The sequence below is a fragment of the Bombus terrestris genome, chromosome 3 (genome assembly GCF_910591885.1).
Source record: "Bombus terrestris chromosome 3, iyBomTerr1.2, whole genome shotgun sequence".
Taxonomy (NCBI): domain Eukaryota; kingdom Metazoa; phylum Arthropoda; class Insecta; order Hymenoptera; family Apidae; genus Bombus; species Bombus terrestris.
In genome coordinates, this window is record NC_063271.1 from 10,630,693 (window position 1) to 10,656,355 (window position 25,663).

The window sequence follows — 25,663 nt, forward strand, 5'->3', positions numbered from 1 at the left end:
ATATATTACCTCGATATAATAAATAAAATCAGTTTAAGAAGATTAATGGAAGTTAAAATAACTTTTTCCAAGATGTCATTTGCATTCCGTGGCTCCTTCGAGACTTTTGTTCCTCGTGATGAGTACCATACGATGCAAATAAAAAAGATTCTGCATCGAAATTAATACTCAAGGTGAATTTTGTGCTCCACATTTTTAAAACATCTCCATCGATCCGAAGATGTAGAATCACTTTGCAAAGCCACGAAGAATACTTTTTTGGCATCCCATACATTTATATTATCTATGTTTACGACAATGATAAATATTTCAATATTTTCCTGTTGTCGTGAAACAATGAGAGCGTAAAAATTAGAATGCCTGTCGACGAAGCAATATTCCATAAAATATTTCATAAAATGGCCGACAGCATTCCGCTGTCTAGGTATTTCTAAAAAATAAAAAATAACCTACTTTGAAGCGCGCTCTTTCTGATGAAATAGTTGACTTTAATTGCTGACAAACGACACACCTTTGTTGATATTTAAAAAATATATATTAGCGTCGAGATATATGTTGGTTAAAGTTTTCCACAGGAATTTATCAGAGGAATTCGATCCTTAAACGACCGTATTTTCGGAGATGTTACATCCTTTTAATTTTTCATCTTTTGATTGGAAATATTTAAAAATATTCGTAATTACTATACACGTATTATGAAAAACTCGTAATAGTTGTGTATTTTCCACAGCATATTAATATAAAGCTATTCAAATTTTAATTGATATTAGAGAACAGATAACGAGAAATTATTGACTTAAGCATTAAAGAACAAATTTAAATTAAGAATTCGACTAAATTCAACTGTACAAGATACAACAATTCTAACGCGGTAAGTGAAATGAAACATCCAACTTTCTCCGATCAAATTCTCAGAAATTGAAAGATCGTTTTATTAATTTATTGCTTTCTTAAAACGATTTTTGACAAATTTCAATAATTTACATCGTATATAACGTGACAATGGAGCTTTAACATTAGACGTTTCGAAGTTATATTATTTGTGAATTTTATTTTGTTATATAAAATTAGCTATAATACACATATACTCAATTTAAAAATCATTTCCTATGCATATTTTCCTCTTTCACTTCCTTTTTTTCTCCCAATATTCTTTACGTTATTCGCGACTTTTTCTTAGCTATATTATTTAATTTAGGAAACTCTTAGCATCCTCTTTTTCCCTCAACCTTTCTAGCGCTATTCTCTAGATTATTCATCGCTTCTCTTAACTGTATCATTCAGTTTAAAAAAAATTTCTGTTATTTTCCACAATTTTCTTCTTGTTCACTGCGGTTCATTATCTTCACTCTGCAATTCACTATCCTATTTTCAGTCACATTTGATCGCAAGCGAGAGTTGGATACTACGAGGTTTGCGATTAAGGCGCGGTAAATTGAAATTGAAAAATAAATATGTTGTTTATTCTAACAAGATCAGTACGTTGCGAAACTAACAAAATCGTCAAACTATAACGCAATCCCTTCTTTCATCCACATATCATCACCATATTCTTCTCACAAAACTCGTTCCAAACGTTTAAAGACCTCCAACAGTAAGATCAAACAGAAATCGACCAAAAAATGTAATCTGGAATCGATCAGTAGCGACACGATGATAAATCGTCGTTTCGTGCCATGAAATTCTAAACACGATCGAACGAGGCCAACAAAGCATAAAAATATCCACTTGAATAGAGTACAAACACAGTGGGTCCCCGGAGAAATAGAGGATGACATTCGATCGCGAGAAGAAAACGTGGGAAAAGAAGATGGCGGGGACGGTTTCGACGAAAGGAACACGAGTCCACGATAAAGTTGAAAAGATGGAAAGCGGAGGAATGGGGCTGAATATAACACGCCAACTAACTGTTGAGTTGTTTCAAAGTTGTTCGTTCGATGGACGTGTTTCGAACAGGTGGTAGGTAGGACTTGTGAACGGAGTTTGATAGTTTTTAAACGGTCTGCGTGCCTGAACTGGGAATAAACGTTGGATGACACTTTAATGGATATCGATAGAGTTGAACGACGTCTATTTATGTATTTTGATACAACTTTTTTTAATTATGTAGCTTATAATTAAACGAGTAACAGATGGATGATGAAATTCTATCGGTATATGTAACTTTCTGTATTGATTTTCAATGAGACAGGATTTGACATTATTTTTGCAAAAGTAGATTGTGCATATTTGAGGAAATAATCCTTATTTATATTGTTAAGATCGAAATCCTAAATTTTAAGAAAGCTTCTTACGTTGATTTCCATTAAAATACAATTTGATCTCGTTTCTAAAAATCAGGTCATGTGTATTGACAAAATTATCTTCATCTATTCGTCGAGTTGAAATGTTAAATTTACAAAAAGGAAATATATAATCGATTTTTATGAGAATAAGACTTCACATTGTTTTTTTAAATGACGGATTGTGTATATTGAGAGAATCGGATTTATCTGTTCTTCAAGTTAATATGCCAGATCTTAAAATACATTCTAAGAATGAAAGGCTAAAACGCGCAGATGCTCGTTATTAATCTAGCATTCTCGGTTCTTGCATTTCAATCTCTTCATGCAGTAACAACTAAGACAAAACTAGCCACATACCTGTAATAACGATCGCATCCCCTTCTCTGGTCGGCTGGGACGTCCCAGCACCGGAAATAGATGCTCGACTCCTTTCCGTTTTTTTCAGACAGCGGAGCACGCGCGATTCAGACGTGTTTCAAGCGTGTTTTAGCCGTGCTTCTCTCCGGCTTTATGCCTTTGTACAACTCCCGTGCCTCATTGTCCTTTCAACGACGACGACGACGACGACGCGTGTTCTCATGCGTCTCATCAGCGTAACGGTTGTTAAATCCAAATCGACAGCACATCGTAATCGACAAAGCAGTTTCAGACGATCTCGAAGCTTTCCCAGCTGTCATTTTTTTTCTTATTTCGCGACGTTTCGTTTATTCGCCGTCGACGACGAATTTCCATTTTCTTTTTCACTCCCCTTCGCTTTTTTTTTGTTCTTGTTACATCAAACATCAGAGGGATCAAAGGTCAACATCAGACAGGATGCAGATATTCGAACGGATGTTTAGAGATCTTTGAGGTGCGAAGCGTTGACAAAAGAAAGCTTCTGACGAGGATGGAAGCGAGCTTTTCGCAACTGCACGAAGATGACGTGTGTGTTGTAGCGTGTAGTTTTCTTGAAAGGGTGAAATTTCGAGAGATGTAACTGATTTGAAGATTCGTAATGCAAGTGGAGAAATTAAATGATGTAACATTCTCAGTAATAAGTCGTCTCAAATCGTTTTAATTAAACACTAATTATGCTTACATATCCGACACTAATTATTCAAGAAATTTAACGGATATGAAGATTTATGATGAAAGTCGAGAAATTAAGTGATGTAACATTCTCGGTAATTAAAGGACTTAAAGCATTAAATCTGCTGACTCGGATTATTTTAATTAAACACAAATTATATTTGCATACCTAACATTAATTACGTATCTTGGATTACTCTAATAAATATACATTGGCTCACAAAATTATTTCGATATTCATAGACCTTTTGTGAATATCTTGTGCGTGTTACATAAGACATTTTTAAATTCCATTAGCACTGTGCTAATATCTCGATTATCATGATTATATTGGTAAAGTTTAAAACTGATTCGAAAATATACATTGAAATTACAAAATATTTCTTGCAAGTATATATTTCGTAAAAAACATAAATAGATTCAAATAATTCATTATCCATTATACTAAAAATCTCAATATCCAATATCCTATATAATTTATGTTTAATGTTTGTCATATGGATAAATGTACAAGGACTATAGAAAGTATCTGTACACCATTGAATTTATTATAACATTTATTAACTAATTAATTAAGTTCAACCAGGTTAAGTTTCGTAGCATTTCGTAATACTTTTCATATGACTATAAAAATTTAATACTCATGTGAAACGATTGTGAAACCCGATAAAAAAGCTTCATTGGAAAGTAAAGGTATGTACAAGTACTTTCGTAGCCACTGTAGTTACACAAGTACTATACATTCGTTATATAATTACATAACTCATCAAAATTACAATATAAAGTATACCCAACATCGAACATGAAACGTAGAACGTTCTACCATATTTGAAAACCGAGAAAAATTGGTGAAAACTTGTTACAAAATTTGTACGTATGAGAACTTCGTCAATATAACACGCTTTACATTATCGAAATAATTTTTTAGTCTGCATCCGCTCGTTTAAAGCCGAAGTTCTCCGCGTGTATGGATTTATAATCGTGAAAGGGGTTGATTTCAATTAAAATGCCGAACGTAGTGGCTGAGAGAAGTTTAAACGTTTATACCCGACACGCGTGCAGGTTTTATCGGTGGTTCCCGCATAAACAATCTCCGAAACAGTCTCGCTGGAAAATCAAATGAGAGAAAGAGAGAGAGAGAGAGAGAGAGGAAGGGGACGAAAAAAAGAGGAAAAAAAGAAGAGAAGTGGAGGTCTTCAAACTTCATTTTCCACGGCGCGAGACTTTCGTTGGTGCCTTTCTATAAACAATCCTCGAAGCACCCTCGGGGAAAAATACCGCCACTCTGCTCGAAACTTAATCTCCCTACTTCTTTTTCAGTAAATTTATTCGTAAATTCGTGCCACGCACCGCCGATACAAATTAAAAGGCAGACTGAAAATTCAACTATTCGTACTGGCCGGCTAATACCGTGAATTTAAATAGTTTGAGAGTTTCACGGTGATTTTGGTTTATTTTGGTCGGGATTAGACGAAGTTGGAAATTTGAGGTTTTATGGTAATGTGTCTAGAAAGGGGTAATTAATTAGTTTGGAGAGATCGATCTTCGCAATTCATTAGTTTTAGGAGATTGATTAGTTTTTAGATATTTAGAAGCCAGAAGATGTTAATTAATGTTAGATGTTCGAATTAAGAAAATGTAACAGAAGAGATAATAGAATTTATTGGTAACGTATCTAGAAAATGGTGGAAAGATGCATAATTCGTCTTTTGTGTGTTTGCAATTAATTAATTTAGAGAGATTGATTGGCCTCTAACTGCTTGGAAGATAGAGGTTGTTAATTCATGATGGACACTTATTTAATGGTCGTTAGAGATTGGGAAGTTTTAAAAATATAACGAAAGAAATAACAGTATATCTTTATAGAGAATTTGAAAAAGGTGTAGAGAATAATCTTTTTTCTTTTGGTATCTAAAGTACCAAAAAATCCTTTCAAACTTCATCATAACTTCCCAAACTCCATTACCTCAACGATTAATCAAGACATGCCCCATGAAACGCAACAAACAAACAAAAATCAGAAGAATGTACTTTAAAAATTCCCAAGAACCATTCAGACAAATTTAATTTTCGTCCCCCAACTAAAACACCTTTCCAGTTTGGATATTTTCTAAAGGCTACCCCTCCATTTCTGCTTTCTCTGTCCATTTTCCATCCTCTTTCTTCGTCCACATTTTGTCACGAAACCGTCCACTGTTTGCAATCGAGAGAGGGGCATCATGCACGAGGGTATATTACCATCTCGTCATGGCTGATGTTCGCTTCTGAATGCTTTTCCCCCGGAATATTTCCATATTTCTTCCGGTGACCATATTTGTTTTCGCTATTGCCGATATTAAAACCGGCGAAGCGCGCCACTTCGACGCGAACGTTTATCGTTCAGTTTTCCACAGGAGTCGTAGCGATTTCTTACGGGGCCCTCGAGGACATCCCCTACAGATGTTACGATCCTTATGAGAATAGGAAGGAATTCCATATTTCTGATCTCTAAACTGAACGGTTATTGATTCGAGATTGGCTGGAATTAATTCAAGGCAATCCGTGATTGTTACAGTACAGGGTGATTCAGCTAAGTGGGATCACATAAAATATCTGACTTATTAATTAATGTATAGACTTTCAGAAGAAAGTTACGCTGTCTCAAGACGCATATGTAAGAAATTTTTTAACGAGGTAATTCTTTTATCAAATTCCACGATCATCGATATTTTCTTTTAGTGGAACCCTATATAATTTTGTTTAATTCCAAAGTCCAGGATTAGCCATGTTTTTAGTATACTTGATAAATTTTCAAACTGGATTTTCTCGGAAACTAAGCCAAGAGTGAAACAATTTTATTCTATATTTTTTCTTATTCTTTTCTCCACATGGAATCACGTAGCAACTGCTTTTATATTTTATATTATATTTACACATTATTCGGTCAGGTTCTGTATATACATTTTTTATAGTACGCACATTGTTTAGTAAATAATTGAAATTAATATCTGAATTTTTATCTAAACTTGCCTCACTTAACGAAATTTCATGGACACCTACTTTTGTTATCTGTCCACTTATCTTCGTCCTCGGCTATATATACATTAGATTTAAAACCAAAGTAAAACGAACAGACGCTATGTTACGACTTTTGTTATCTGTCCACTTATCTTCGTCCTCAGCTACATATACATTAGATTTAAAACCAAAGTAAAACGAACAGACGCTATGCATACACTGGACAAATCGTAGTTCCACGATACAAGTAGTCTACCAGTAAACAAACGTGAGAGAATCGGAAACAAAAGCGAAAGAAGAAGTCGAAGTTAGGTATGGAGAAATAAAGTCGTAACGCGACGACGCAAAGAGAGAGGAAAATGAGCTGGAGAACAAGAAGGCACGGAGAAGTTGCTGTGCAAATGTGTGCGGACACACTTACGCTTGAGGTGGCCAGCTTCTGCGAAGCTTCGCTGTCGGAAAGGAAGATTTTTAAGTTGGAACGTCTGTAATAGAAATGGGAGCTAGTTTGAACCGGAGAATGAGATGTCAACATTAGCCGTCCTCGTGGAGTAGTACCAATTACTGGACCGGCGGAAGATGGAGGCTTGAATCATTCACCAGCTTCCGGTCGATGGACCGTGCACGAGATTTGGTTCAGGATAATTCTGGTTCTGTTTGTTGAATGGTTACGAAAGGATTTTTTTCACTTTCGCTGATAAAATAATTTGTGTTTAAATTGATTCCATATCTTTTCAAGGAGAATTCAAATTTTAATTTATTGCTTTATCGTAATTTATTATAGTCATGCGAAATTATAAGAAGAAGGGAAAAGATGTTACAGAAATTACATAGAGAGTTATAACACAGATGATGCTTCTGTAGAATTGTAATATGGAAAAGTGTTTGAGCTCGAAATATTTATTACATATGTAAATTTGCCTAAATATTAAATGGATATAATGAAATTTTTATTCAAATATTAATACACATACATATAAGATACGAGGTATATAAAATAAAAAAGATCGGAGGGGAAAATTCAATTGTAGAATTTAAATTCGGTCAGATTAGATTTTGAAGTGAAAATGTTGGGTTTATAGTAATTAAAATAGTAATTTTACGATTTAAAAACTAATCTTTTTACATTTGTCCAATTGCACATTATTTTAGTACTATCTATAATATTTATACAAAAGTTAAGTTCTACAAAAGTCTTATTAATATTTCAACCATTTATCTTCGTTTATCAAATTTTCGTAAACGTTCAAAGAAATTAAAAAAATAGGTTAAACAAATCAATTTAGCTGGAACATCATGACTAGCATTCGCGATTAAAACAAATTAGAAGTTCAAGCGAAAACAATTCCAAACTCGTGGGAATTCGATAGACACGGAACTTGTTAAACTCTGAAACTTCGTAAACTCGGAGCTTAGAGTCTTGGCCATGAACTTGCGCCATCACTAGATCCCATTGCATTACTCGATAATTGCAATAACTGATTTCATAGAAACAAAATTGTAAATATCCTTCTCTTTTTCCAGCAAACAGAAAATGTCTTACAATGATATTCCTTAACAATTTGCTAATAATTTCCCAATATCCATGTACCATTGTACTATTTCCTGAAGAGTTTAGATAACGAAATAATCAAAGGGTGGAAATAAAAAAGACTGTATGCGCCTTTTCAAAAAAAATTCTTTTTCCCTTAAGAAGACCGTTTATATAAAAACCAATATCACTAAATATAGAGGCAAGTGTTAATTTGTAGCATTTCGTATGTGATATAGAATGTATGTTACATGATTCGTCTCCGAAATTAGGCTAAATATGCCTGCGAACTTCTCCTGCTCGGGCATGTACGTTGTATCTTGAATTGCGAGAAGAATTTATTTTTATTTTCGTTGCTCGTCATTCGTTATGTGACCACTCCACGCGGACAGCGTATACTATAAATAAACGTAATATAAACACACATATACACCCGCTATACCTGTGGAAAACGTAAACGTGATGAGTAATATGAGTGTTGGAAAAAAATGAAACGACGAAGTGACGAGAGATGCAAAGGTAATGAACGAAAAAGAATTCGGACATCAAACAAGAATTATAATAGAGAAGAAAATAAAATTACTCGCTATCGACATTAAAGATAAATCTATTTCGTTTATCCCATCAAGACAGAAAATGTGTACTGGTACTTTCACTTAAAATATAAAATACCTTTTGTTATTGATTAACAAACCTTTGAAATATAAAACGAAAAATATTGTAAAATTATATAGAGTAGCACAGAATCTATAATAAATAAGTTTCGTTATATTCTATCGATAAAATACATTTCGGCGAACAAAAAGGTATTTTCCACGAAACTTTTGTTTCATCACTTGCAGCCTTATTTATTTCCGCTTTTCAATTTTTATTGAAATATTTTTATACAAATATCGCATACAAAATACAATGTAAATATCGATATATAAATCGAAATTTCGTTTTGGATATTAGTACATGAATATCTATAGTAACAAAGAAAGGAAGATTATTACGTTTAGTTAGAAAAATATAATAATTAATAAGACAAGAATTCTCACATGCACAACGAGATCTTCCGATTAACATATCTGTTTAAAACATAAGAAAATCAAATTTAAAATTATAGATATATCAATCCGCAGCCCAAAAAGACCCTTCAACAGCAATCATCAACTCCCTCGAACAGCGTCTCGCCATCATCTTCGCCACGTAGTAAGCCCATTATCTTACATCCCTACCTATACTTCAACCTGAAGCACAAAAGAAAACCCATCGTCCCATCGATTGTATCGTTCCCCGGAGACGCGGGAGACACGCCATCCACCTTCGTCACCAACCCACCCGTTACCTCACCCCTTAACTACGAGCGCGTTAACGACGTTGGCACGTCGCCGCGATACGACGTCGTCGAAGGCTGCTCCGTCTACTGTTCTTGGGTCAGGATAGCGTCGCTGATAACGTTGCTCGTTGCGATGACTAAGGAGGACGCGCAGGTGTTTCCGTGCGACGCGACGTGCAGCATGCACAATGTTGGCCCAGTTGGTTACGAAACAAACGTATCATAGGCGGACACGACGTGATGTTCACCGTGATATCCTGCGTCAGCGGACACACAGTGCCTCGTGTATACCTGTACTGATACAGGAGACGAGAGGGAGAGAGAGAGAGAGACGATGAGGGAGAGGTTAGGTGGAAGGTGATACCTGTTACGTGCAACCGACCGACATAAATATGTATGGGACATGAATGGCTGAGCGTGTACAGGACGAGAGTAGAAGCGGCCCGTTAGCCCGTGCTGGATTCGGATGGACGGATGGGGGTGGATGTCTGTTTACGTATGGATGTTTTGCACACTCTTCGCGAGAAGAATCGAGAGTAATTTCGTTGCTGTGAATGATACGCCACGCGATGGTGATTACGAAAGAATTTGATAAATATTTTTCTTTTTTTAAGGAGGATGAACTGAGGATGTTTATAGATTTCCGGGGTGGTTGAAAGTGCAATTTTTAGTCGTATCGGCCTGTAAATTTTTTATCATATAAATGCGTTAAAGCATTGTACATTGTCGCGGAAACCATACACACGTGCTAATTTTCAAGTTGATCGGATATGCGAGAGTAGGCGAAAATTCAGTTGCAAAATTTTCTTAAATACAATTGAAGCTAGATAAAAGTGTGTAAAAATAAATATAATATATTTAGAAGTATGTATATAAAATATTCGAAGTATGGTACTTGTGAAGTATATATTTAATATTTAGGGGGGGGGGTGAGTTTTGCAAGACTTTTATTAGGCGGTTAGGGAAGCGTTTGCGAATTACTTTTTTCCTCGGTTTAGGGGAAGAATGCACTGCATATGATTAAATATTTATAGGAAATTTGGAAACGGCAAAATACATAAAATATTCGAAGTATAATACATTTGCTAGGTGTAATATTTAGGAGATGAGCATCACGGTAGGATTTGGTTACGTATGAATGGTTCGTACTTTCTTCGCGAAGAATCAAGAGTAATTTCAATTCATTTTCATCAACTTTCATACGTATCGCTGCGAATAGTACACGACGCGATGGGAACAATTTAATAGTTTAAAGACTTTTTCTTGTCACTATGAAAATTCGATACGTACGTATTTACAAGGCATCAGGGAGAATAGACATTTACGAGGGACGTCGTTTGAAAATGAATTGTACGACAGGTAGAATTGACACGTGAAGCGGAATAACGTCAATCGAAGAAAGGACTTTGAACGGTATTTCATAGAGGCATTTGTACCATGGAACGTACACTTGCTGGCATGTTTAAACATTTGCCAATATTTCACTGTCCCTTCGCGTTTCCTACGAAATCGATAACGAATAGGGGTAGAATGAAACGATAGAATCATTTTATGGAACAAATCGCTGCTTCGAGTGGTTTCGTTGATATTTCAGAACAAATTCGACATAAAGCTCTTTAAAATTACGTTTGCAATGTGTTTTATTTGAAAAAAAATACGGATATATAAAATTGTATTGCACTTTTAAAAGAAAGATTAAAGATTTTATTACCCGTAACGATCAAACATTATATACAAATGCCTCTTTCATTTACAAAAAATAGCGAAAATGTTTTACTATTTCAGATTTTCCATTGCAATAAATGACTATTTTGGAAAAGTACGAATAAAATTTATCAGTTTTTATAGAGGAAAAATAGATAAACTATGTTTTCCTTCGTTAAAGTAATTCCACTGTTTCGATAATATCACAGACCAAGCATTATAATAGCCAAAAAATTAAATTACTTTCTCACGCTTCGAAGAGGCCAACTAAAAATCATTTTATTATCTTATTACTCGATGAAACAAAATCTGGTTCATGAAAGGATTATGTCATAAATTATTATCGAATAAAATTAAATTACCTTTTTACGCTCGAAATACCACATCTAGGAATCAGTTTGTTATTTCATTACTTCGTTAAACGAAAAATGATTTCGTAAAAGGATTGTGTCGCAAATCATAATCGAGTCAAATTAAAAATTACTCTTTCACGCATGAAAAAGAAATTCAATTGGATATTATTTTATTATTTCATTACTTCGGAAAATAGGATTATTCTTCCATCAAGAAAGATTATATCACAAATATAATCGATTAAACTGAAATTATTTTTCCAAACTTTAAAAATAATTTTACTATTTTACTAATTCGTAAAACGCAATTGTTTTTCTATTAAGAAGGATTATGATACAAAATAAGAAACTAAATCGAAGAATCTATTCTTTACGTTCATTAATGATGAAGCATAATAGAAAAATAATATAAACTATTTTAAAATAATATATTTGGAAAAATAATACATATGTATAATAAATAAAGAAATATAAACAATAAATAAAAACAACAAATAGAAATAATACGTTTTAGAAAAATAATAGAAATTTTTTCAAAAACTAATGAACCATATAACTAAATATAACTAAATTAAAACTATTATGATCTCAACATGAAGATATTAGTCGAAGATCAAAGTTTTCGAATTTCCGTGAAATTTACTCAAATTAAAAACTCCGTCACTGCTACAGTTTCTCCATTACTCCTTTAAATTATTCAAAAAACAGCTCGTCTATATTTCGTTGGCATTGGTTCAAAGGTCGTGCGTGGAATTATTCCACCTTTGTTCGTAAAAATATTCTTCTTTCTTGACTCGGTTCTTATAAGAAAAGGGGATCAAATGGGATAGTTTCACAGGCGAACGAACGCTCGATTGAAATACGTGCCAGGAGAATCTGTCGCGAACGTGCGTCCATAGGGCATTCGAAGATTTTACAAAGTAGTTCGAAGCTTTTACGTAAACGCCTCGTCTTCCGTTATATGAACTTCTCGATACTTCGGTTGAACGAAAGAACGATCGTCTTTCACTGCGCTTTCGTCGCGTAATTATCGAGTGAGAAGTTTCGTTCAACGAAATTTTCGAAGTTGCCACAAGTTTCTGCAAGATTTTGAGGCTCCTACGAAAATTGGAGCATGGAAATTTCCAGATGTGTATCAAGTGATTTTATATTATTAAGGTAGTTTTGAGGAGAACCTTGCGGTTTAATAATACTCGAATACTTTTCAGCCGGATATAATTAAACTTGGTTTTCGAAAATAATTCTTCTAAAGTTATTCTTTTTACGCAAATATTAGAGACATTTGTGATTTTTATCGTCCTTATTTTTGTCCTTTTCAGTACGTTTTACAGTGGCGTGTAATAATTAGTAAATATTAACAACTAGTCCATCATTATAAAATACAATAATAGGTGTTCGTTAAAAATGAATCTCAATTTATTTTCCCTTTACTAAAACATAATTTTATAAAGAATATATTAAATATAATATTTAAATCATATATGTATACTCAATAATAATACATAATACAGCCAGATACTTTTTATGGCCAATTATAAAAATGGCAAAATAAACAGAAACAACTATAACAAACAATTCCAATTCAAACCTTAAAACGGTGCTACAAACGAAGTCACATGCTATCTTCAACGTCATAAAAAATGTACCTGTTTCTCTGGAGAGCACGCGAAGCTTGGAACAAATTACCAGAGAATTTCCAAACTGGAATTGTTTCTCGACGTTAATCCCCTTTTTCTTTATGAATCTCCATGAAAGGAGGAATTTTTTCGAGGAAAAAAGTGCTGAATGGTTCGTGTGTTCCGTTGTTTCACTCGGTGTCTGAGACAACGACGTGACAAGAGGGCTGGATGTTGCCCTTCTTGGAGAAAATGAAAATGCGCCATCCAGACGCTGCGAAGACGACAAAGCTTGGCCGACAGACGTTTGACACGAACAGCCGCCGGTGTGACTCGAAGAAAAACTTCAAAAAGAATCGATAGACCTCGGCGCAGACCCTTTTTCTCCTCATATCCTGTTCCTGCGAGAGGATAGAAGCCTCGAAGACGTGTCATACCTTCTGATATTGGGGATAATGGAAGTGTCGTAAAAATGAAAGCCACGTGTACCGTTTTTGGTACATTCAGAAACTGGTTTTCAGATCGAATAATATTTTTGTCATTGATCGATAAAATGCAAGAAGACAATCGCTGTTAACTGCATACTTTAATTTATAATCAGCTTGTTTTTAAATTTATGAATTCATCGTTATCGTTATTACAGTAGAAACCACTTCGGGAATTTTCAGGGAATAAACAAAGAAAGACGTAAGGCTAATTATTTTTGTATTTGTTCTCCTCTTTTTTCATATAATAAGTTTTACAAAATAAAAATCAAAATATCTACTAAATTAGTAGTGTTTCCAAATAAATAGATTAATAATTCTTTATAGAGGATTACAAAATATATGGTTCCATTAAAAAAAAAAAACCGATCATTTTGAAATCACGAAAAATATGATCTTAAGACATTAATAGGGATATTTGTCCCTTCGTACCAAACAATTTATTTCTTCGTCATCTTTACGTGTCGCTGAAAATAACGAAGACATCGCCTTGTAACGAAGTTAAAGGCGTATTTATACGCCTTCCGCGGTTAAAAGAATTGACAATGAGTTTTCAGATAATTTTACATATTTATCAAAGTCTAAATATATTGAACATCGAACGAGAGAAAAAAACTAGGGGTACAGTCGATAAAGCTCGAATCGATTGCCACTGGCCCGTTTCCTGCGACTCCACGTCCACGTATCCATCCTGATGCCTCGTGACAGGAACGTGCATGCGCCGTCCCACTGGTGGACGACAGTAATCGTACTTCCGATTCGCATAGGGCTGTCGAGCTGCAAGTTACGAGCTATTTATCTCCGTATTTTTATTCCGTCGGGAGAGGCGATATTAAATTGCTTCTTTCACATCCAAGAAACTTGGCCCCGTCGGGGCTGTCTAGCAACCTCATTTCCTGTTTCTTTCAGGGCCATTCACGTATTGTTGGTTACATTCGTGCGTAAAAACGTTATTTGATGTAATGAACAAAAAGACTGTGTGCGTACTTAGGAAATAAGCACCAGCTCGAATGTTCGGTCGAGGGTAATAAATAGCTACTTTGGTTCGTTCGATTCCATTGGAAATGGATTGGAAATATTTATTGGCTGGAGAAAGAGAAATGTTTTGTCGTGAAATTTAAAAAGTTTAAAAAGGAGACGTAGAATGTTGGGGAAGACTGTTGCGTAGATTTTGGAATTCCTATTTTTCTGGCTTTGGAAGATATAATATTTCGGGTATTGTCAATAACAATAGAAGGTACGGGATTTTAAATATAATTAATAATATAAAGAGTATAGAATTCTACATATTGTTTGTGATATAAAAATATTCTTAATAAAAAGATATTATAAATAACAGTGAAAGCAAAGAATCTCAAATAACGTTTTCTTTGGCTATAGAAGATATAGAATTCCAGATACTGTTAATAATATAGAAGATACAGAGTTTCAACTATTGTTAACAATACAAAAAGCTTCTTGATAGAAAGCTACCGAAGAACAATAGAACCGAAGAATCTCGAAACTTGTGGAAACTCCAACGATACAAAAAGCTGGCAATCCAAACTACGAAGTAGCTTGGACAAGTAAAAATGAAGACACTAAGTGAAAACAATCTGCACATCACGATCGTTATGAGGAGTAATTTCATTTTCGCTGAACCGGAGGATTCAAGGGTTACTCGAAATGTCCGAGCGTTTACGTTGGCGTGGAGGACAGTTACACGCGAGCAGCTTAGTCGAAATCTGGTGGACGAGGCAAGGATCTTGAAAAGAAGCAGAAGAGAGCCGAGGTCCGAGGCGAATCGAGCGGCCATTGGTTCCGACTAAATTGAAAATTTCACGCCTGACGGTACGTCGGCAGCGGGATTTCATCGACAGATACCGAGGATTTTGCATAACCTCTCGCGCGGATTGGAATCGAGACGAAAATATCGAAGCTATCGCGTTATTTCCCCCGGATCCATGAAATCCACGCATAACCAGCTTTTGTTTTCGATCGAGCCGACTGCTTCCGGCCTCCTGAAGCCGCTTTCCATCGGAAACAGTCGCGCTCCGAAAGGAATATCGGCTTCGATCGCGTTACGAAGATGTGCAAAATAAAATTGCTTTGTTTTCTCGTACTGAATGCGATTGATTGATCGAAGATAAATTCTTTTAATAACTTCCTGTTTTATTTGTGATCTGTTATAGATAATGACAGGTAAATATGGTAACATAATGCATATAAATAATAGACATTGAATCCATCGAGACATCTTCTGTTTGTAATGTGTGTATATACATGTTTCAATGTAGTTTGAATCTTTAATTTGCTTTCATAGTTCAATATCGATTAGAAGATTGGAAGCTACGTAGAAAATTGTTTTATCTATTGGATATTGTAATGAATTTAATGTATATATGACGTTTTATATATTTTTGCATATTTCGGGCATTCTGTGCACTTTTAACAATTTGTTATAATCGTTGTTGTGTTTTATCTTCATTATATGGAGCATTATAAATTATGAAACATTGCATTGAATGTTAATGTGTTTTTATTCTTAATGAATTTTACATGAATTTAATAATGTTTTACATTCATTAAATTGATTATGTAAAAGTTTGTAAGCATTATATTTAATGTTATTTAATTTCCATGATGAATTGTTAATTATCTTTTGCGATTTCTATATTCATTCGAATGATTTTCATGTTGAATGATTAATATTTTTAAACTGTACGTAACAGAAGTAAATTTGTAATTCGAATTAAAGTTCTTCCGATATGAAAGGTAAACGATACACTTCTCGTTTGTCGATTAAACAATTTTTCAAGATTCTAATCATTTTTCGAACCGCAGAAGCTTCATAAAACTTGAATTTATTGAAAAATTTATTTAGAGAATCATCAAATGAAAATATGTGTTTCTATACCGTTAATAAAAACTATTTTCGATGGAAAAATAAGTGAAATATAAATAACGTACAGAGCATAATGATCTATAAGTGTATTTTTTCCATCAAGCTCTCACGAAATATTAAAAACAAAAAAAAAAGAAACGAGATATTACACACAAAATGAATTAATACATGAAGATAGTTCTCAAAATAATCCAACAAAACGTATTTATCTCGCGATTCTTCATTTATCAAATTTTGTTACACACAAATATATCGTGAACGATACCAAGAGATTGATGATACTTTCCAACAATTTTAATATTTATATTCATTACTTACTTCCATAATATTATTTATATCATAATACATTTATATCCGCTGGCTAATAAATCATCAAAGGCGTTGTCCCCATTATATAAATTATTACTCGGTGAAGAATTGAGGAAAACGAACATTAACGGTCAATTCTACAGGATAGTCGATGAAATTTCAAGTTGAGCTTCGTTTCATATAATCTACGTACACTTTTTATTTATCGGGTAGACATTCATCTCGTGTATCTAATTTATTGATAACGATTAAATTGGGAGATAAATTCCATTGTAAATTGTCCATAAGTACTGGAATATCTGTATTCTTTCGTTAAATAAATTATTTCACCGTGCTACATTCGCGGATATAAATAGCAGTAAGTAATTTCACGAGTCGGAAGAACATTTTGTTTTTCGCGATTTTTAATGTACGACCTCGTAATATATGACGTGTTTCCGGATATACACCGCCGTTGCAACGGAAGTTAAATAAAAAGCTGTGCAAAACGAGGACGCGCGAGCGAAACGTTGAAAAATGATATTTCTCGCGGGCTTTGGGCAAAAACGCGTGAAATCGAACAACGAATTAAATGATACGATGCACGATATATATCGATAGTCTGAACCGTGGGAAAGTATTGTACAGCTTGTAAAGCTATTTCAAAGGGATTATTTGAAACGTGGCGTTCGCAGGCCGCGTCAAATACTGGAGATTAACGTCGGCCGCTGACGTATTGCGTTACTTTGACGATGTAATTCACCAGTCTCATCCGTAAACGCCATAAATCACGCTGGACTTGTAATTAAAACATTTACTGATGACAAGAAACAGTCTAAATGAAAGCTTAAGGAAAACTGGTATTGTAGCGGAATAAAAACTGCAACGCTGTTTAATCGATTGATTATGGTACCTTTAGGAGGTGTACCATTTAATCATCGATAATAAATTGAGCTTCTGAGAAATCAATTTGATCACGCTGGACTTGTAATTAAAACATTTATTGGCGCCAAGATTCAGTCTAGATGAAGACTTAAGTAAAATTGGTACTATAGTACTTAAAAAAAGACTGCAGTATCGTTCAACAAATAGATTATATTATTTTTAAGAAATATCATTTAAAAGTTGATAATAATTTGAACTTCTCAGAAGCGAAACTGATAAGCTTTTTACGCGACTGTTAATTTCATAATATCGTAAATTGAACTAAATTTAATGTTTCCCTTTTTAATCAATTCCTTTGTCAATTTTAAGATTTTTCTTAGTGAGAAATTGATTTGATCGCAGGTGGAAGGTTCGTGGTCACGTCTCAGGGGGACCTGCATATCCGAGCCGCCAGACCGGAAGACGGCAGAGCCACCTATTCGTGCTTAACTTTTCACGCGTTGACCGGTGAAAGAAGAAGAAGCGAGCCTGCAACGTTAACAGTCGCAGGCATGTCACTTGTATTTTTACATAAACCATATTTTTCTCTTACTGCTGAACATTTCTCTGCTTAAGCATTCTATCCTCACATTACCGAGATTCTCTTGCTAGAAAGCAAATTTAGATATAATGTAACTATTACTAAAATACCGTTTAATCTTTATATCGCTATGAAATTGATTCATTATTATCCTTCAAGTATCATATCATTTATAATCATAGCAATGTTACAATTTAATTTATACTTTCACATTCACTTAACATTCCATACTACGAATTACAGAAACTTAAATTTGAATAAAATTTTAATTGAAATATTAAATAACAATATCGATTGCAACATTGTTTAATTATTATTTCATTCATAATTGCGTCGATATTAAAATTTCACTTGGACTCCTATATTTACTCACATTCCGTATTATACAATATGAATTATATTATAGAAATATTGATGTAAGTTCAATTTTCATCAAACTATCAAAGAGAATGAATATTTAATAGAATATATATCGTTTAATTCTTAGAACCAACGGGATCTATGCCACCACGGTTGATGCAGAGATCTCAGATCGCCATCTCTGCTGAAAGCGGCTCGGACGTTCATCTAACTTGCTCAGCCCAAGGGACTCCACCCCCACAATTTACCTGGTATCGCGATGTTAACGGTTGGTTTAATTACGGGATTGTTTACTGTGTAATCTAAATGCACTATAGCGTCATATAATCCAACGCGATCAAACCATATCGGATCAGAAGCATAATATCGTTTAAATAATTATAATTCCAACGATTGCTTTTAAAAAATAGATCTCATGTGAATTTGGTTACAATGGTCACTTTATAAATTTTATACAAAAACATTTGTTTGCAAGTTTGTCCACCATTAAATATTTGCCATTAATGTGCTATTAATGCTGTCCTCAAATTATACAATATCATAACCACAAGATTTGTAATATGATCAATTTTGAAAAGAATTATACACACAATTAAGAATTTTGATTGCCATTTTCTATATATCGTGCATTCTACTGTAAGAAAGCAATGTTTAAGTAATTCCACGAATTTAAATAAAGAGTGTAATAAAAAGTAAGATTATTTCGTCATATTGGTGGTAACAGCAAAATTTGGAATTTTTACGTACTGATTGATCAGTCATAAATGTTAATTTTTACTTCTATACTATCCAATTCTTTATTAACTTATATACTTCCTAATTATGCTGAATTATAAAATTAGAATAATAATTGTAATAAATGAAAATGATAAACCTTCGTGAAATCAAAACTACAATACATACATCATTTATGTTAAATTTTACACTAATCAGTTCAATCTAACAACTTTATTCCCTTCCATTCTTCGTCTTGAACGAAAGTGTGCATGAAAATGACGAGGTACGATAACATGTAATATCCCGCATTAGCGAGAGTAGTATCGAGCAGCAAGCAACGAATATCCTGTTGTTGCAGGTCATTCGATACCGGTGGAGTCATTTGGTCGAATTCAACTGTGGGGCGATTTAATGCAAATTCGCCGCGTGGACGCTCAGGACGCAGGAAGGTACATTTGTCGAGCCAGCAATCAGGTTGGCGAGCAACGAGCGGAAACACACCTGTCAGTTACGTCAAAACTTAACGCGCGAATACAACCCCGAGTTCAGGTAGGATTTGGATTTATTACCTTCATTGCTGTGTAACTTTACTTGACTTAAAAATTGCATATTTACATACAGTGGTGTGAAAAAATCTTCGTAATTTCTCATATTATGATAAATAAAGAAATGTACATAGTACATATATCATGGATTGTGGCCTTTTCAACGATAACATATCTGCGATAGATTATAGTGTTTTGCCTTTTCTTTGATAAGAGATTATTAATTATATCTTTTTTTCATTTTTCATGTTAACAAGCGTACTTCAATAATTTTCTCAATAATAACAATAAGAATGATTTATTTTATACTTCCATTATATAATAAAGGATTAGCCTGCATCAAAAGTCAAATAGAACTAGTCAATAGATCGTGAGCTACTCGCTAATATAACATCAAGTCATTTCCAAAAACCTTTTCACACCTTTTTAGTGAACAATTATGGTACTTATACTTTTCTTGAAGCTATTGAGGGATAGTACTTTTTATGATGAGATATGTTTAATACTTAAGAATTGACATAATTGTACATGAGAAGGCACTCTATATGTTTAAATGTTTTTCATTTCTTTACTTGTTGTAATATAAAGAGGAGTTCCGAGATCTGTTTTATGTCACTGTTCATATATATTTATCTATACCATTTTTAATTTTATAGATTTTTTATTTGTTGCTCATGTTTTAATTTTCTTTCTTCTATTTTAACTCTATCTTTTATGTACTATATCTTTCATTCTACTTGTAAGCCTATATTCTTCTTACGTCCTCTATGTTCTTTACTTTATCACTTCCACTCTCTTATTATGTTATAAATTCTATTCAAGTAATAATTTTTTTACTATATTAATTCTACATGTTTTTCCATAGCTTACAGACCTCTTAAATCTGCTCGTATTTTATTCTGTACTTTTTATTAGTACTCTCAATAACATCATGTTGATCACTTGTAAAGTCTTTTACTCCTGCTAAAAGTGAAATTAGAATACTATTATGGACACAGGCATATGAATATCTTTTTTATAACTTATGAATTTTTAAATATGAATTCTAAATCACTATTTTAAAAAATTTGAATCTTGAGCTTTAATTGTAACAGCGAACATAAGGACGGACCATAATCATGACTTCACAAATCGTAAGTCATAGGTACTGGTGTCGATTTCTATGAATTCATAAATCACATAAATTGGCAAGGATTCGTTAAGCCATCGAAGTCGACTATGGTAACTCCCAGGCTACAAAATTCAATCGCGACCATTTCTGAGTCATAAAATCCAATTACAATTGACCCCAGTGTTCCACAATAATGAAGTACTTATCATAAGTGGCAGCTATGACACTAAAACAATTACTGTTAACTTTTATGACTATCGCGCCAGAATCGCAGAAATAACGTAAAGATCGAACTATGAAGATTCCAGATAACATATTCCTCTTATCACTCAAAGTATATGCGTGTAAATATATACATGCATATGCAATTAGCAAACTGCAGGTAAAATGTGAAATTCCTCTGATTTTTATTACCAAGATAAATTCACAATCCTATTAATCTCAAATCTCAAATTGTTAATTGTGTAAAAATGTACATGTACATTTGCATCATTTCTATTTCAATTCATATGTATTACGTCACAACTGAATCAAGTATGAAGTACTTGAATTGTAAGCAATTTGATATGTGAAAATATTTTCGTTCTCAAAATAACGAAAAAGCAGAGGCTCGTGAAAAATGACTGCCTGAAGACAATTTTTCTTTCGTATGATTAATTGTAGAGGATGACTACCTAAGGATACCTACAGATAAATTGATGAATAAAACTTTCGTAGCTATCAGACGTCTTACAGCAGATCGCCAGAAAGATGGCATAAGAAGATTTGAAGATGGTACTGCTTGAATTTTCACATATATTTTTTAATAATAATAGTAGATGTAGAAAATATTACTGACAGTTCACGCATCTTATACATTTCATTTTTATGTAATCGTATTCTGCTTACATTAGTAAAGATAAGAAATGAAAATCTAGGAAGCAAATCCTTCGAAGACTTGTTCTCCAACTTTATTCCTATTATTTCAAACAGTAGCATTCTACTTACACTACCGAAGATAAGAGACGATTATCTGAAAGGGAAGTTCTATAAAATTACATACAAGTCATTAAACTGTCATCACATATAACGATTTCTTAACAAGCTTCAAATCAAGAAAGAGTTTAAAAAGAACATATACAATCCAACATTATATTATTTCATACAATCACTGTACCCAGAAAATCTAACGCCGTAACAAAGAATCCCAAAGAGCTTCCTAACACGGAAACTCTCACAAACATCTCAACACTTACCGCGTAAGTTCAAAATCGAATCTCCGCTTCGACGATTCCATCCATTTTCCACGAGAGACTTTTCTTTCCAATATATACTCTTCCATTTACTCTATACTCTTCCGCGAGATCGATTAAATCTTACAAACTAAAAGAAAAAATGTGAGCACCATGAAACAGTTGGCCGATCAACGAAGCGGATGGGCAGTGCAGTGTTTGCGTCAAAGGGGGAAGGATCGTGCAGCTGCGTAAATCGCGGCACGGGCATTAACTTTCAAGCACGAATCGTTAACCGTTTCCCGGTATTTACAGATCATCAATTCCGGGGAGTCAGCCACTATGAATTGCACGGTGGAGGGTTATCCGGTCGAAAGCGTCGAGTGGTTGCACGACGGTGTGCCGGTATTGACCGCGCAGGACACGAGAATCAGATTGCTGGCTCCTCTGGTGCTTGTGATAGGCTCGGTCGGCCGAAAGGACAAGGGGATGTATCAGTGCCTGGTCAGAAGCGACAAGGAGAACGCGCAGGCTACCGCCGAATTGAAACTTGGAGGTACATTCGACTGAATCTGATAAAGACGACATACGTATTTGTGATTCGTTGGGTTTCAATCGCGTTATTAGCACGTTGAGCTTCGTTCTGACGTTTCGTGAACATTCTAGCTCATTTTTACTCGAAGCAGATCTGAAACTGAAGGTTTCGCGCCACCATTTTTAAATCTTCATTTTCAGGTCAGGTTCCACACGACTGAAAGATGAATTATAGATATCATCATCTAGTCATCGTGAAAGTTCAAAATCTAAAAATCTGATAGAGGTTTCAGAATTAGTTATGACAGCTTGAATGGTTATATTGTTTCGTTGAACTAATTAGTCCACTATGTGGAGAGATACATCTGATAAAGTCTTGTTTAGATCGGGCAAGTTGCTTGAGTTCAAGCTTTTAAACGAAGACTTTCCTTTGCTTGTACCACTTTCCTCAAGAACTCGTTAATTGAATGGAAATATCGAATAAGAGCTTATAGCACATATGGATTTTTTAGTACACGTAAATGGCAGATATCTGTTCAAAGGGTGATGTAATGTTTGGAACTTGTGGAACAGTTGAGCTTAAAAACAGCTTTCTCCAAAAGTGTGTTAAATGTATGAGTTAAATAGGTCGTGATATATATTGGAGAAAAACTGGAATATAATTAACAGTATATTCATTAACAATACTCTCGATGTACTCTTTACGTAGAGCTCGTGATTGCACTTACAAGTTCGACTTTTAGACGATGCGTTACGATAACGATTCAGCAGAGTGCGCGGAGCGAGTTCGGATGATGATTGCTGAAGATGCGTCGAGAAACTCTAGCCAACTATTAACTACCAACTGACTTTCCGTCACGATGATGCTGTGGAGCAAAACTATGATGGAGTGTGTCTAAGGATACGAGATCATCGGATTCGTCGAGGAAAACCTTCGTTAGGAAAGTGAGAGAAATGGACGTTGCTGTTAATTGGTTAATCTCTATGTTAGTGGTTGAGGAAGGATGCTAACCGCCCTCGAGAGATAGTTGCTAGCGGGAAGCATCTTACGTGAGAAAAAGCAGATTTCCCGTATCTTTTCGTAGTAGGTAATAAATTTAGGGAATGCTAAGACAAAGGCTATTTGTTCGTTTGAAGAACCATAGCTAGAGAAATCCTAAGATTTATAGCGAATCCTTAGGCTAGTTAAGAATATGCTATGAAGATGTTTCAATATCTGGCAATCATCTTGTCCGAAGAATAGGGTCTTTATGTAGCAAGCCACGGAACAGAAACCGTTGGAAAGTTTGCTGTCAAGTGCCTCTACATGTACTTTAGTCTCTTATTCGAGGTATCCGTTCAATTATTATTGGAATCTTGAAAGCTCCATCCCCATTATAACATACAAAATTGAAAGGCTCAGAAACAAGAATCTGAACATGGTAAAATCAATATTATGAAATCAAATAATGACAATAATTATGAGTCATCAACAATAATGAAATCAAATAACCCATTTTTCTTAGAAATTCATATAAACAAAATCAGAAATGAAGGTAGAAAACGATATATTCTATATTTGTCAAAAAAATATTATTCCTTAGCACGTGTTTCATTTACAAAGATATATGATACAGCAAATGTTTTATTTATAGAAGTTCATGATAAAAAATGTCTCATTTGCAAAATAATTTACAAATGATTTATAATATATTTATTGTATATTTTATTATAAGAAGAACGTATTTTCCAATAGACTAGTTACACAGTTAAAGCCCCCAATTGAAAGATGTGTCCTTCCAAATTTCTACTGGGTACATTTTATTTCTTGTTACTGTTCTACAATGTTTTCTGATGACTTATTTAATAGTAAGTAGTATAATTAATATGTAGTTTAGAAGTTTTCTGCAAAATAATCGTAAGCTTAAAATAAAACTATAGCTTGATACCTTTAATAGTTGTATAATGTAAGGGTTGTTCTATGAATTGGTCATTTTTTTTTTTGCAACCTACATCACAAAATTACGAGTTCTGTATCGTGTTTAACTAATTTTTTGTCGTTTTTAGGATTGACAGATTTCTACGTAACTTGGCCCAATTAACTATTTAACGCTCGATCTATTCTGTCAGATACTGTACCAGAGTTGCAATACACGTTCATCGAGCAAGCACTGCGGCCAGGTCCTCCAGTGTCCTTGAGATGTTCCGCTACCGGATCTCCTCCACCATCGTTCACTTGGTTGCTGGATGGAGAGCCTCTAAGCGAGATCGCCTCTGGACACAGGTGCGTATCTAGATCTCTCTTCGATCAATATTCAGCTTCTTAACCGAGCACAATGCCCGATACAGGTACGCGATAGGACAGTATGTCGATCAGTCCGGAGACGTGATCAGTCATTTGAACATATCGTCGGCTGGTGCTGAAGATGGTGGTCTTTACGCTTGTGTCGCTGCCAATACCTTGGCTACAGTCGAGCACAAAGCTAGACTAAACATTTATGGTAATTCGATTCATCCTTTGACTTGTTACATTGACTAATGCCGTGACACGGATTATATTGTTCGAATTTGGTCAAGGAGATTGTATTTGCGATAAGGTTTCATCTTTGTCGTGGCTTTAGATTTATGATAATTGGAATCATCTTTTGGCTTGTGATATCAAGCAAGAGAGATTGTATCGTTTCAATTCGAAGTATGCAGGTTGCATTTGTAATAAAGTTTAATCTTTAGTCCAACAGATTGGATAAGCAATTTTGCGAATTTAATAGGTAAATTATTAATCAGAGGGGTGTTGTCGTAATTTTGAACTTGGTAATTTACTTGACAAGGGTTACGTCGTCTTTAATGCATTGTCTGATCTAACCGAAGCTAATTCGATTTCATTGATTTTTAATTTCACGCTATAGGAGGCCTGTGATAGAGAAACTGGTGGTTTCAAGATAGTGAAATTAGCAAATTAATATAAGAATTTTATTTAACATAGATTAATTTGGAAACGTTGAACAAAAATTCGTAATATATTTAGAATGCAAGAATATTAATAACATTAATATTAATATTCTCCTCACACGAATATTACTATTTTTAATCTTCCAATTAATTTTTTATTATAATTCCATAAATAGTAATACTAATATTCTTAGTATCCTAAAAATATTAAATACATAATAAATAAATATAAAATTAAATAAATAATAAATAAAATTAGT

General features: G+C 34.1%; 1 protein-coding gene across 5 annotated transcripts in view; it reads left to right on the top strand.

The window, feature by feature from the left end:
* LOC100649570 (Down syndrome cell adhesion molecule-like protein Dscam2) overlaps window positions 1–25,663 on the top strand; it is a 308,069-nt gene that overhangs the window by 267,739 nt on the left and 14,667 nt on the right. For all 5 annotated transcript variants that reach the window (XM_048414706.1, XM_048414703.1, XM_048414704.1 and 2 more), the window contains exons 7-12: window positions 17,820–17,966; window positions 18,485–18,625; window positions 19,433–19,623; window positions 22,257–22,497; window positions 24,585–24,738; window positions 24,804–24,955. In XM_048414706.1, the coding sequence (XP_048270663.1) occupies window positions 17,820–17,966; window positions 18,485–18,625; window positions 19,433–19,623; window positions 22,257–22,497; window positions 24,585–24,738; window positions 24,804–24,955 (1,026 nt within the window). The remainder of the gene's footprint in view (window positions 1–17,819; window positions 17,967–18,484; window positions 18,626–19,432; window positions 19,624–22,256; window positions 22,498–24,584; window positions 24,739–24,803; window positions 24,956–25,663) is intronic.